Here is a 15,388-nt window from a genome sequence, read left to right on the forward strand (position 1 = left end):
GTGCGCTGTTGGTGCTGCCAGAATCAAGAGTTGGTGCGCCAGAATTATGTGTGGTGCATAGGATGCTGCCCTGCCCTCGCGGAGGGCAGGGCAGGAAATTTTGGTGCTGCCAGGATCGAGCTTGGTGCGTGCTTGGTGCTGCCAGGAGAGAATTGGTGCGCCAGATTTGTGTGTGGTGCGCCAGGTTTGTGCACCAATCCAAATGCTGCCCTGCCCTCGCGGAGGGCAGGGCAGTGTTTCCAAAATGAAGGCCCGTGTTCGAATCTGGGCAGAGACACACGCTTGATCATTTTCCTTGGTTTCTTGGCACGGCACTCAACCTTAGTTCCTTGCTTCTTCCTTGTTCCGTGTTCGATTCTTGTGGCATGCATGGGTGACATTTTTCCTTTGATTTTCTTCCTTGGTGAGCCCGATACTGCCCTTGTGGAGGGCAGGGCAACATTTTATTCCTCTTGGTTCCAAGGTACAAAATTGTGCTCTGCCCTTGGAGTGGGCAGGGCAGAGTTGCCTTCTCTTCTTGGTTCTCTTATGTTGCCCTCCTAGAGGGCAGTGTGCCCTTGTGGAGGGCAAACATTGCCTCCCCTTTGCATGCGGCACACTTCCTTTCCTTGGGCTACACTTCTTAGGCCACGCTTTTCCTTTTCTTTTCTTTTCTTCACCTACAATAAATCAAAACAACCACTCCAAGTATCACTAAATTCAAGAGGCTTATAAATCAATTAAAATTCAATTAAAATTAGCTTAAACCTCATGATTTAACATTAATTTCATGGTGGTTGCTTGATTTAGAGAAGTTATGCATTTTCACTCCAAATCACTTACTTAGGATGCAAGAAAGTGCATAAATGCTAACAAAACAAGTGAAATTAGCTTGAAAAATGGGTATATGATGACTTGTCATCAGGCACCACTTGAACTGGGCTTATCCATGAGCTATCAGAGATAGGATAGATTATCCTTGCATTCCACAATTTCATTACTTCCTTTTGGACAACTTCCTTCATTGTAGGATTTAGCCTCCTCTGAGGTTGAACCACTAGTTTGGAATTGTCCTCCAAGAGGATCTTATGCATACACAACGCAGGGCTGATGCCTTTTAGGTCATCAATGGTCCATCATAAAGCATCCCTGTGAGCTTTAAGTACACCAAGAAGTTCTCCCTCTTCTTCTTTAGTCAAGGCAGAATTGATGATCACTGGGAAACTCTCTGATGTGCCAAGGAATGCATATTTGAGGTGAGTGGGTAATGGCTTCAGTTCCTGTTTTGGTCCTTCTTCTTTCTTGTTTTGTTTCTCCTCTTGTTCAATAGAGATCTCGGCTGCCTGTTCCTCTGTTGTGTATTGATCCCTTTCCTCTTCTTGATCATGATGAGTATCTTCCAACATTTCTTCCACTGAGCTTTCTATCATATCCACTCTCAAGTAATCCTCTTGCTCGGGGGGATGTTGCATTGATCTGAAGACATTTATGACCATTTGCTCATTGTGCACTCTGAAGATCATTTCTCCATTTTCCACGTCGATGATAGCTCTTGCGGCTGCTAGAAATGGTCTTCCCAATATGATCAAATTGTTTCCTTCCTCTTCAGTGTCCAAGATTACAAAGTCCATAGGGAAGATAAACTCCCCAACCTTCACTAATAGATTCTCCACAATTCCATTGGGTGTCTTGATTGATCTATCAGCCATAACTAATGACATCCTGGTGGGTTTGAGTTCTTCTATAGCAAGCTTCCTCATCATGGATTGGGGCATTAAGTTGATACTAGCTCCAAGATCACAAAGAGCTTTGTCTAATGTAATTTTGCCTATGGTGCATGAAACTACAAAATTCCCTGGATCTTTAAGCTTTGGTGGGATTCCCTTTTGAATCACAGCGCTACATTCTTCAGTGAGTAGCACGGTTTCCTTCTCCAGCCAACTTCTTTTCTTGTTGATGAGCTCCTTCAAGAACTTGGTATACAGAGGCATCTACTCTAATGCCTCAGCTAAAGGAATGTTTATTTCTAACTTCTTGAAAGTCTCAAGGAACTTATGGAAGTATTGATCCTTTATTTCTTTGTTGAATCTTTGGGGATATGGCAATGGATGTGTAAAGCTCTTCTCCACTTGCTGCTATCCTGGAGCTGGCTCTTCCATGATCTGCTTCCCTTTCCTTAAATTTTGTGGTTGGTTATCCTTTTCCTTGAGCTTCTCTGGGACACACTTGTTTGTTGTCATATCCTTGTTGCTAGCTTCCTCTTTCTCTATTGGTTCTTTGTTACTTCCTTGTTGTCCACCAATGTCTTCCCACTCCTTAGTTGTATAGCTTTGCATTCTTCTTTTGGATTAGAAATGGTGTCACTTGGTAATGAGCTTGATGGTCTCTCAATGGAAAGCTGTCCAATCTGCCTCTCCATATTCTTCATGGAAGCTTCCTGGTTCTTTGTTGTCATTTCTTGGTGCTTCATCATTTTCTCCATTAACATCTCCAAATTGGTGATCCTCTGAGAGTCTTGTGAGATTGGTTGGTTGTGAGATGTTGAGGGTTGATGGTAAGTGTTTGGATTGGTGGTTTGGTTATTGGATGGAAAATGGTTGGAGTTTGGGTAATTATTTTGGGGTTTTCTGTAGGGGTTTTAGTTAGTCTGCTGCTGGTTGTGGTTTTGGTTGTTTCTTGAAGTATTTTGATTTGAGTTCCTTTGTCATGGTTGATGGTTCTGATTGTGGTTATCTCTCCACTTAAGATTTGGGTGGTTCTTCCAGGATGGGTTATAAGTGTCACCATACACTTCATTCTGTCCAGCACTTTGGTTATGCACATATTGGATTTGCTCTTGTTGCTGTTCTTCTTGGTTCTCTTCATTTTGCCCCCAAGGAGTTGATGGTTGGCTTGTGACACTCACTGATGCAACTTGTAGGCTGTCAATCCTCTTGGCCATTTTCTCAAATTGTTGCTGAATTTGCTGCTGCATCACTTTGTGTTGAGCCAAAATTGTATCCACTCCTTCCAACTCTAGCACTCCTTTCCTTTGTGATAGTTGGCGTTGTCTTTGGTGAGCAAAGAAATATTGGTTGTTGGCCACCATGTCAATGAGGTTTTGAGCCTCCTCTATAGTCTTCATCAATTGCAATGATCCTCTAGCTGAGTGATCAAGTACCTCTTGAGCCTTTAGAGTGAGTCCTTCATAAAAGTTTTGGAGCTTGTCCCACTCAGTGAACATTTCTGGCAGACATTTCCTAAGTAGAGCCTTATATCTCTCCCATGCCTCATATAGATTCTCAGCATCCATTTGTGTGAATGTCTGCACTTCAGTCTTCAATCTAATGATCCTTTGAGGGGATAAAATTTAGCAAGAAACTTGCTCACCAAGTCATCCCAAGTGTTGATGCTCTCCTTTGGAAATATCTCTAGCCATTGAGTGGCTTTGTCTTTGAGGGAGAATGGGAATAACAGCAGCTCGTATATGTCAGGGTGCACTCCATTGCTTTTGACAGTATCACAAATCCTTAGGAAGGTGGATAAGTGTTGGTTTGGGTCTTCAAGTGGCCCTCCTCCAAAGGAGCAGTTGTTTTGGACCAATGTGATAAGTTGTGGCTTCAATTCAAAGTTATTTGTATTGACATTAGGGGTAAGAATGCTACTTCCATAATGTCTAGAGTTTGCAAATGTATAAGAGGCTAGTACTCTCCTCTGTAGTTGACCATTGTTGTTATCCACTCCTACTGTTGGATTTATTAAGCGTTCTTCCATATCTTGGAATTCTTCTTCTGAATCCTCTTCTCCAACAATGCCTTTCCCTCTTTCTTCTCTTTTTAACCTTCAAAGAGTTCTTTCGTCAGCTTCAGAGAAAGTAGGGATAGCTCTCCTTGGACCTGACATACAACCCAAACATAAGAAACACACAAAACCAAAAAACTAGTAGCCCTTCACTCCATTGCTAGAGTGAAGTTTAAGTTAGTTTAAGAAAATATTCAAATAGTTAATGTGTTTGTCAAAAATAAAAAAATTACTTAATCTAGATCACCACCTCACTTAATCATTGCCAATCTATTTCAATCCCCGGCAACGGCGCCAAAAACTTGATGTGTGGAAAACGATCCAACACAAAACTCACCGGCAAGTGTACTGGGTCGCATCAAGTAATAATAACTCACATGAGTGAGGTCGATCCCACAGGGATTGAAGGATTGAGCAATTTTAGTTTAATGGTTGATTTAGTCAAGCAAACAAGAGTTGATTTGAGTGATTTATGGTTGACAGAAACTAAATTGCGTGAATTATAAAGGGAGAGGGAAAAATTGCAGTAAATTAAGGAGCTAAAGAAATTAAAATGCTGAGTCTTAAAGAACAAGTAAAGTAAATGACAGTAACTTAAAGTGCAAGAAATGTAAATTGTAGAAACTTAGAGTGCAAGAAATGTAAATTGCTTGAATATCAAAGGGCTTAGGGAGATGAGATTGCAAGATCTAAACAAAGAAAAGTAAATTGCAATGAACAAAAGAGTAAAAGATGAATTGACTGAAGTAAGTCTCAAACAGCAAGGTGGGTTGGCTTAAAAAAGCCTCAGCAGATTAACAGAAAAGGAATTGCAGATCTCAGGGGTCAAGAGACTAGAAAACCAAGTCTAGATCTCACTACATTCCTTGATCCAATTCAAAAAACAATTCAAAGTAAAAGGAAAGATGAAAATCAGTAAGGAAACTTGAATTATGCAGAAAAAGAAACAAAGAGATCTTAAGGTGAAATTGACACAGAATTTCCTCAATTCTTCACACCCAAGATTCAAGCAAGCTTTGCAGAGAATGAAACGAGAATGCCCAAAGTAGAAGAATTCAATTCTCCTTCCAATTCAAGCAAAAATTTCCAAAAGAGCAAGCAGAATTCAAAATAGAAAGCAAAATGATCCAAATCTCCAATTACAATTTCAAAAAGTCAAAAAGTAAAAAATGAAAAAGTAAGTCTCCTTTCTACATCTAACTAACACCTATTTATACACTTCCTAATTTGGATCTAAGAATTTGGGTGGGCTCTAAAATTTGGTGGAGAAATGAATTAATTTGGATTTTTTGTTCAATTTTCATCCCATGGTGCACCTCCCAGTAGTGTGCTCAGCTCTTGGTGAGAGCGCAGCATTGGGCTTCTTTTCCTTGACCCTTTGTAGCATGCTAGGCTTTTTGGACAGCACCAGGGTATGCTCAACTCTCAAGGAGAGCACAGCATCCCTTGCTTGCGTTGCCTTGTGTGCGCACCAAGTTTTCCTGGACCATGCCAAATTGCTTGAAGAGTAGCGCTCAGCTCTCCTTGAGAGCACAGCATCAATGCTTCAAGGGTGAGGCTCTAGGTTTGAATTCTTGGGGAAGCATTGCTGGCCAATTTTCTTTGTAAGGAAACCAACCTAGCGCATGCCTTGAGTGGGAGTGCCTTGGTTCGAATCCTTGCTGAGCCATTTTGTATATTTTTCCTTTGCCAAGCTTTGTAGTAGCGCTTCCTTCCTTTCCTTAGGTGCTTGGTTCGAACCTTGTGGCAAGCATTGGCAAGCTTTTTCTTTGAATTAATTTTTGAGAGGAGCCCGATAATGCTTTTGGCAAGAGCGGAGAATTGTGCTTCTCCCCTTTCTTTCTTGGTTCTAAATAATACTCAGCTCTCAAGGAGAGTGCAGCATCCAAGCCTTGCTTCCTTGGTTCATTTTTGTGCTCCCTTGGAGAGCATTGTGCTCTTGGAGAGAACGCTGTGGCTTCCTCCTTTAATGTGCCACGCTTCCTTGTTGCTTTTGCCACATTTTTCTCTTCCTTGGGCCACGCTTCTTAGGCCACGCTTTCTTGTTTTTTTCTTTTCTTCACCTATAAGTAATCAAAACAACCAATCAAAGTATCACCAAATTCACAAGGTTTATAAATCATTCAAAAACTAATTAAATTTAGCTTAAACCTCATGATTTAGTATCAATTAACGGGTGGTTGATTGATTCGATAAAACCATGCAAATCCACTCCAAATTACTTACTTACAATGCAAGAAAGTGCATAAAAACTAATGAAACAAGTGAAAAATGCTTGCAAAGCTAGCATATGATGACTTGTCATCACTCTCCATCTCCCATGACTCAGAGGTGGAAGCTTTTGTCTTCCCTTTCCTCTTTCTAAAAGTTTTTCCGGCCTTAGGTGCCATAAATGGTTATGGAAAAACAAAAAGCTATGCTTTTACCACACCAAACTTAGAATGTTGCTCGTCTTCGAGCAAAAGAAGAAAGAATATGAGAGGAAGAGGAAGAAAATGGAGGAGATGGAGGGAGGTTTAGGGTTCGGCCAAGGGGAGAAGTATTGATGGTTGTGTATGAAGAAAGAAGGTGTGTTGAGGGGTTTATATAGGAGTGGGAGAAGGGGTAGGTTTCGGTCATTAGGGTGGGTTTTGGTGGGAAAGAGATTTTGAATTTGAAGGTAGGTGGGGTTTATGGGGAAGAGTGGATGGATGTGAGTTATGAAGAGGTGGTGGAGAAGAGTGATTGAGGTGATTGGTGAATGATGTTTGGGAAAGAGTGTTATGAAAAGGTGTGAGAGAGAGGGAGAAGGTAGGTGGGGATTCTGTGGGATCCACAGATCCTGAGGTGATCCTTTGTGGTCCACAGATCGTAGAGTGTCAAGGATTTCTCATCCCTGCACCCTTTAGGCATGTAAAATGCCCTTTGTATACAATCCTGGCATTTAACGCCAGACTGTAGCATGTTTCTGGTATTAAACGCCACTTCCATGCTTGTTTTGGGCGTTCAACGCCAATCTGCAGCATGATTCTGGCGTTGAACGCCACTTCCATGCTTGTTTCTGGCATTTAACGCCAGCTCTCCTCAGGGTGTAATCCTGGCATTTAAACGCCAGACTACTACTTGTTTCTGGTGTTCAACGCCAGCTTCATGCTCTGTTCTGGCGTTAAACGCCAGCCAGATACTCCTTACTGGCGTTTAAACGCCAGTAAGCTCTTCCTCCAGGGTGTGCTGTTTCTTCTGCTATTTTTTATTCTGTTTTTAATTTTTGCAATTGTTTTGTGACTCCACATGATCATAAACCTAATAAAATATAAAAGAACAATAGATAAATAAAAATTGGGTTGCCTCTCAATAAGCGCTTCTTTAATGTCACTAGCGTGACAGTGAGCTACCATGGAGCTTCACAGATGTTCAGAGCATTGTTGGGACCTCCCAATACCAAACTTAGAGTTTGAATGTGGGGGTTCAACACCAAAATTTGAGTTTCGTTGTGGCCTCCCAACACTAAACTTAGAGTTTGATTATGGGGGCTTTGTTTGACTCTGTATTGAGAGAAGCTTTTCAGGCTTCCTCTCCATGTTTACAGAAGGATAACCTTGATCTTTAAACACAAGGTAGTCCCCGTTCAATTGAAGGACTAACTCTCCTCTGTCAACATCAATCACAACTCCTGCTGTGGCTAGGAAGGGTCTTCCAAGAATGATGGATTCATTCTCATCCTTCCTAGTGTCTAAGATTATGAAATCAGCAGGGATGTAAAGGCCTTTAACCTTTACCAACACGTCCTCTACCAATCCATAAGCTTGTTTTATTGACTTGTCTACCATCTCTAATGAGATTCTTGCAGCTTGTACCTCAAAGATCAACAGCTTCTCCATTATAGAGAGTGGCATGAGATTTATACCTGACCCCAGGTCACACAGAGCCTTCTCAAGGTCATGGTGCCTATGGTACAGGATATTAAGAATTTTCCAGGATCTTGTTTCTTTTGAGGTAGAGTTTGCTGAACCCATGTATCTAGTTCACTAATGAGCAAGGGAGGTTCACCTTCCCAAGTCTCATTACCAAACAACTTGGCATTCAGCTTCATGATGGCTCCTAGATATTGAGCAACTTGCTCTTCAATTACATCTTCATCCTCTTCAGAGGAAGAATAGTTCTCAGAGCTCATGAATGGTAAAAGGAAGTTCAATAAAATCTCTATGGTCTCTAGGTGAGCCTCAGATTCCTTAGGTTCCTCAGTTTGGAACTCCTTTTTGTTCAGAGGACGTCCTAGGGGGTCTTCCTCACTGGGATTCACTTCCTTCTCCTCCTTTGTGCATTCGGCCATATTGATTATATCAATAGCCTTGCACTCTCTCTTTGGATTCTCTTCTGTATTGCTTGGGAGAGTACTAGGAGGGGTTTCAGTGATTTTCTTACTCAGCTGGCCCACTTATGCCTCCAAATTTCTAATGGAGGACCTTGTTTCACTCATGAAACTTAAAGTGGCCTTAGATAGATCAAATACTATGTTTGCTAAGCTAGAGGGGCTCTGCTCAGAATTATCTGTCTGTTGCTGAGAAGATGATGGAAAAGGCTTGCTATTGCTAAGCCTGTTTCTTCCACCATTATTAAAGCCTTGTTGAGGATTTTGTTGATCCTTCCATGAGAAATTTGGATGATTTCTCCATGAGGAATTATAGGTGTTTCCATAAGGTTCACCCATGTAATTCACCTCTGCCATTGCAGGGTTCTCAAGATCATAAGCTTCTTCTTCAAAAGATGCCTCTTTAGAACTGTTGGATGTATTTTGCCATCCATTCAGACTCTAAGAAATCATGTTGACTTGCTGAGTCAACATTTTGTTCTGAGCAAATATGGCATTCAAAACATCAATTTCAAGAACTCCCCTCTTCTGAGGCATCCCATTACTCATGGGATTCCTCTCAGAGGTGTAGATGAATCGGTTATTTGCAACCATGTCAATGAGTTCCTGAGCTTCTGTAGGCATTTTCTTTAGGTGGATGGGTCCACCTGCAGAGTGGTCCAATGACATCTTAGATAATTCAGACAGACCATCATAGAATATATCCAGGATGGTCCATTTTGAAAGCATGTCAGAAGAACACTTTTTGGTTAGTTGCTTGTATCTCTCCCAAGCTTCATAGAGGGATTCACCTTCTTTCTGTCTGAAGGTTTGAACATCCACTCTAATCTTACTCAGCTTTTGAGGAGGAAAGAACTTGGCCAAGAAGGCCGTGACCAGCTTATCCCAAGAGTTCAGGCTATCTTTAGGTTGAGAGTCCAACCATACTCTAGCTCTGTCTCTTACAGTAGAAGAGAAAAGTATAAGCCTATAGACCTCGGGATCAACCCCATTGGTCTTAACAGTATCACAGATCTGCAAGAATTCAGTTAAGAACTGAAAAGGATCTTTTGATGGAAGTCCATGAAACTTGCAATTCTATTGTATCAGAGAAACTAATTGAGGCTTTAGCTCAAAGTTGTTTGCTCCAATGGCAGGGATTGAGATGCTTCTTCCATGTAAGTTGGAATTTGGTGCAGTAAAGTCACCAAGCATCTTCCTTGCATTGTTGTTGTTATTATTTTCGGCTGCCATCTCCTTTTTCTGTTCGAAAATTTCAGTTGGGTCCTCTTCAGAGTACTGTGCTTTAGCTGCTCTTAGCTTCCTCTTCAAGGCCCTTTCAGGTTCAGGATCAGCTTCAACAAGAATGCCTTTTTCCTTGTTCCTGCTCATATAAAAGAGAAGAAAACAAAGAGAGAAGAGGAATCCTCTATGTCACAGTATAGAGATTCCTTTATGTGAGTAGAAAAATAGGAGAATAAAGGAAAGAGAAGAAAAATTCGAACACAGAAGAGAGGAGAGGGTTCGAATTTTTGACATGAAGAGAAGTGTTAGTAAATGAATAAATAAATAGAAAGAGATAAGAGAGAGAGAGAATTTGAATATTATTTTTGAAAAAAAAAGGTTAGTGATTTTCGAAAATTAAAAGAAAAAATAAAATTAAAATTTAAAATTTGAAACAATTAGTTAATTAAAAGAATTTTGAAAAAGAATGAGGTGATTTTCGAAAATCAGAGAGAGGAAAGTAGTTAGGTGGTTTTGAAAAAGATAAGAAACAAACAAAAAGTCAATTAGTTAGTTGAAAAAAAGATTTGAAAATCAATTTTGAAAAGATAAGAAGTTAGAAAAGATTTTGATATCAATTTTGAAAAAGATATGATTGAAAAAGATATTTTGAGAAGATATGATTTTTTTAAAATTAAAATTAATTACTTGACTAACAAGAAACTAAAAGATATGATTCTAGAATTTAAAGATTGAACCTTTCTTAACAAGAAAGTAACAAACTTCAAATTTTTGAATCAATCACATTAATTGTTAGTAAAGTTTTTGAAAATTATGAAATAAAGATAAGAAAAAGATTTTGAAAATCAATTTTAAAATTTTCAAAAACAATGAAAAAATGAAAAAGATTTGATTTTTGAAAAAGATTTTGAAAAGATAGGATTTTTAGAATTGAAATCTTGACTTGACTAACAAGAAACAACTTATTTTAAAATTTTTTGACTAAGTCAACCCAAAGATTTCGAAAATTATGAGTAAAACAAGGAAAGATATTTTTTATTTTTAAATTTTTTATGAGGAGAGAGAAAAACACAAATATGACCCAAAACATAAAAATTATGGATCAAAACCAATGATGCATGCAAGAACACTATGAATGTCAAGATGAACACCAAGAACACTTTGAAGATCAAGATGAACATCAAGACTTATTTTTGAAAATTTTCAAGAAAAGAAAAACATGTAAGACACCAAACTTAGAAATTTTTAATGCTTAGACACTATGAATGCAAAAATGCATATGAAAACAACAAAAAATACAAAACAAGAAAATTTAACGATCAAACAAGAAGACTTATCAAGAACAACTTAAAGATCATGAAGAACACATGCATGAATTTTCGAAAAATGCAAAAGTTTTTAAAACATGCAATTGACACCAAACTTAAAAATTGACTCAAGACTCAAACAAGAAACACAAAAATTTTTGGTTTTTATGATTTTATAAATTTTTTTTGAAAATTATTTTTTAAAAAAAATGAAAACAAAATAAAAATTTTGAAAGATTTTTGAAAACTTTTTGAAAAGAAAATTACCTAATCTGAGCAACAAGATGAACCGTCAGTTGTCCAAACTCAAACAATCCCTGGCAACGGCGCCAAAAACTTGGTGCACGAAATTGTGATCATCAACAATGGCACCAAAGACTTGGAGCTCTCAAACGTCACACTTTGTCACAACTTCGCACAACTAACCAGAAAGTGCACTGGGTCGTCCAAGTAATACCTTACGTGAGTAAAGGTCGATCCCACGGAGATTGTTGGTATGAAGCAAGCTATGGTCATCTTGTAAATCTCAGTTAAGCGGATAATAAATGGTTGTGGTGGTTTTCGAAAATCAAGATAAATAAAACATAAAATAAAGATAGAGATACTTATGTAATTCATTGGTGGGAATTTCAGATAAGTGTATAGAGATGCTGTGTTCCTTTTGAATATCTGCTTTTCTACTGCTTTCATCCAATCATTCTTACTCCTTTCTATGGCAAGCTGTATGTAGGGCATCACCGTTGTTAATGGCTACTTCCCATTCTCTCAATGAAAATGGTCCAAATGCTCTGTCACAGCACGGCTAATCATCTGTCGGTTCTTGATCATGTCGGAATAGAATCCATTGATTCTTTTACATCTGTCACTACACCCAACAATCGTGAGTTTGAAGCTCGTCATAGTCATTCAATCCCTGAATCCTACTCGGAATACCACAGACAAGGTTTAAACTTTCTGGATTCTCAAGAATAGCCGCCAATAATTATAGCTTATAGCACGAAGATTCTAATTAAGGAATCCAAGAGATACACGCTCGATCTAAAGTAGAACGGAAGTGGTTGTCAGTCACGCGTTCATTAGGACGGATGATGATGAATTTCACGGATCATCACATCCAACAGGTTGAAGTGCAGCGAATATCTTAGAATAAGAATAAGCTTGAATTGAATAGAAGAACAATAGTAATTGCATTAATTCTCGAGGTACAGCAGAGCTCCACACCTTAATCTATGGTGTGTAGAAACTCCACCGTTGGAAATACATAAGTGATGGTCCAGGCATGGCTGAATAGCCAGCCCCCCAAAATGATCAAAAGACCGAATGGTCAAAAGACGCCTAGTACAATGGTAAAAAGTTCTATTTATACTAAACTTAGCTACAAGGGTTTACAGAAATAAGTCTAAGTGCAGAAATCCACTCCCGGGGCCCACTTTGGTGTGTGCTTGGGCTGAGCTTGAGCTTTACATGTGCAGAGGCTTCTCTTGGGGTTAAACGCCAAGTTGTAATGTCTGTTTGGCGTTTAACTCTGGTTTGTGACGTGTTTCTGGCGTTTTACTCCAGAATGCAGCATGGGACTGGCGTTGAATGCCTGTTTGCATTGTCTAAGCTCGAACAAAGTATGCATTATTATACATTGCTGGAAATCCCTGGATGTCTACTTTCCAACGCAATTGAGAGCGCACCATTTGGAGTTCTGTAGCTCCAAAAAATCCATTTTGAGTGCAGGGAGGTCAGAATCCAACAACATCAGCAATCCTTTTTCAGCATGAATCAGATTTTTGCTCAGGTCCCTCAATTTCAGCTAGAAAATACCTAAAATCACAGAAAAACACAAAAACTCATAATAAAGTCCATAAATGTGAATTTTGCATAAAAACTAATAAAAACATCCCTAAAAGTAGCTAGATCCTACTAAAAACTACCTAAAAATAATGCCAAAAAGCGTATAAATTATCCGCTCATCAGATTCTACCCTCCTCAAAGAATCAACAGGTTGAGAGCTAAGTTACAAACCTTCAGGCAACAAGATGGTGAAACTCTCTATGAGGCATGAGAGAGGTTTAAGGACTTAACAAGAAGGTGCCCACCAGACATGTTCAATGAATGGGTGCAACTACACATTTTCTATGAGGGTCTTTATTATGAATCAAAAAAGGTAGTAGACTACTCATCCGGGGGATCTCTAAACAAGAAAAAGACCATTGAAGAAGTCATAGATGTCATCGAGACTATAGCTAAGAATGACTACTTCTATGCTTCTAAAAGGAGTAACACTCGATGAGTGATAGAGCTAAACCATATGGATGCACTGCTGGCTCAAAACAAGATGATCACCAAGTAGTTAGCTGACCTTACCAAGAAAATGGAAGGGAACCAAGTTGCAGCAGTCACCACTTCATCATTAGCTCAAGAAGGAGTAAATACAGAGGAAGAGAGTAATTGGGAACAAGGCAACTATATTGGGAACTCACCTAGGCAGGCCCATAATCCACACTCCAAAACTTATAATCCTGGTTGGAAGAACCACCCAAACTTTGGGTGGAGAAATCAACAAGATCAAAGCCAAGATCAGAGATGTCACAACCCCAACAATAATGCAACTCACCAGCATTCCACACAGAGATCATATCAACACCCACCCAATAGTACCTGTCAACATCCACATCAAAACCAAAATGGCCCTTCTCACCCCTCCTACCTCAATTCACCATCACCATCCGAAGATAGACTCTCAAGAATTGAGACTCTACTTGAAGGTATATGCAAGGAAGTCCAAGACAACAGAATGTTCAAGGATGAAGTGCGAGCTAATATCAAAAACTAAGAAGATACCATCAAGAGGCTAGAGTCTCAAGTGGGATATCTCTCTCAGCAGATTCCCAAGCCTACTGATAGCTTCCCAAGTGACACAGAGGAAAACCCGAGAGGTGAAGCAAAGAAGGTAAGATGGGAAGAATGTAAGATGGTCACTATAAGTGGTAAGGGGAGTGTGGAAGAAATGAACAAACCATTAGAACATTCTCAAGATATTCCAGTAGAGAAGCAAGAAGAGAGTGACCAAGAAACCAACCCTACACAAAGGAAGGAGCTAAGGGAGAAGGAAATTCTGAACCCATATGCACCTTTTCCCCAAAGACTCAAGGGGGTGTAGAAAGGAGAGTGTACTCAAAGTTCCTCGACATGTTTGCATCTCTCTATATAAACATACCATTCATCAAGGCTCTCCAACAAATGCCCTCACACATTAAATGTATGAAAGAGCTACTGACCAAGAAAAATTCACTAAAGGGAGGGCAAACAATAGTGATAAATAAGGAGTGCAGTGCTCTCATTTAAACAGAGTTGCCTACAAAAAGAAAAGACCCAAGGAGTTTTCACATCCCTTGTGCTATAGGAGAAACAAGGATTGATAAGGGACTCTGTGACCTGGGTGCAAGCATCAACTTAATGCCTTTATCCCTCATGAAGAAGCTTCAAATCAATGAGCTAACGCCCACGGATGTAATCATCAAGTTGGCTGACAAAACTCAAAAACAAGTAATAGGAGTGGTTGAAAACGTGTTGGTGAAGGTTGGGAACTACTTCCTTCCCACAGACTTTGTTATCTTGGAGATGGAAGAGAGTCACCTCCATCCAATCATATTGGGAAGACCATTCCTAGCCACAGCCAGAGCACTTATAGATGTGGAGCGAGGAGATCTAATACTGAGGATACATGATGAACAACTCACCTTCAATGTCTTCAAACCCTCACAAAAAGCAGATCAAGAAAACAAGAAATCAAGGGAGGATCACAATAAGGTATTGGTGGAAAAAACAAGCACAGAAGCACAAATAATACACCTGAGAATCCCTTTGGTTGACAAACAATACAGTCAGAAGGCACAACAGCTAAGGAAAATCCAAGAGGAGCTAAACCCACCGGAGTCATATGAGACCAGCAACAAAATTTCCCTGAAAAAAGAGGCCACAAGGAGCAGGGTAGCATTAAAAGAAGCAAGGAAGAAAGCACCAAGGGGATAGAGGAACAAGAAGATCTCTACAGAGGATTTCTCTCCAGGGGATGAAGTAATCTCCGCTCATTTCCCATCTATCCCACCTCATCTCCCCACCATTCCATCTCAGCTACCTCAAGTGTACACCATCAGCAGAATTCTCTCCTTGGAACATGTGGAGATTCTTAATAAAGCCAACGGAGATAGATTCACTACAAGAGGGGAAGATTTGAGGCATTACCAACCACCCTGACAAAGGCCAAACGTCAAGCTAATGACGCTAAAGAAGCGCTTCATAGGAGGCAACACATGTTTTATATCCTTTCCTTTAGACCCTTAATAGTAGTTAATAAAGCAAGGTTCATGAATTCCAAATCAACCTTGACAAACACTCAGATGAACCCTTGTGTGCAACATATAGTGACTAACAAGTTTGGTGTTCAAGGCACACTAAGAAGGCATGAACACAATTCATATCATGTCATTCTTAGAGCCTTAATCAACTCTTCCTACACTACATGCTCACAAACTAAGTTTGGTGTCACCAATGTTGCATGCATGAACACTTAATTGGTCGGTTGGTTTGCATTCATGAATAGCATTTAGTTATTTAAAAACAAATGTTTAAAAAGTAGCCAGTCCACTCTTTAACTTTGGCCACCAAAAATTCAAGTAACTCTTGAATTCCTTTTGTCTTGTATAGGAAACGAAGGAAGGATTGGAGGGAACTGATGGGACAACCCAAAGGAAGG

At 39.7% G+C, this 15,388-nt stretch overlaps 1 protein-coding gene across 1 annotated transcript; it reads right to left on the reverse strand.

The window, feature by feature from the left end:
- Nucleotides 1-1,115: 1,115 nt before the first annotated feature.
- LOC130962816 (uncharacterized) lies at nt 1,116-1,970 on the reverse strand. Its single transcript, XM_057888981.1, has one exon. The coding sequence runs from the start codon at nt 1,968-1,970 to the stop codon at nt 1,116-1,118; it is 855 nt and encodes a 284-aa protein (XP_057744964.1).
- Between the last annotated feature and the right edge of the window lie 13,418 nt (nt 1,971-15,388).

This window comes from Arachis stenosperma, chromosome 2, assembly GCF_014773155.1.
Source record: "Arachis stenosperma cultivar V10309 chromosome 2, arast.V10309.gnm1.PFL2, whole genome shotgun sequence".
In the NCBI taxonomy this organism is placed as follows: domain Eukaryota; kingdom Viridiplantae; phylum Streptophyta; class Magnoliopsida; order Fabales; family Fabaceae; genus Arachis; species Arachis stenosperma.

What these genes read in the sequence shown, in the direction of transcription:
- LOC130962816 (XM_057888981.1), bottom strand. Translation starts at nt 1,970, where the DNA reads ATGCCTCTGTATACCAAGTTCTTGAAGGAGCTCATCAACAAGAAAAGA.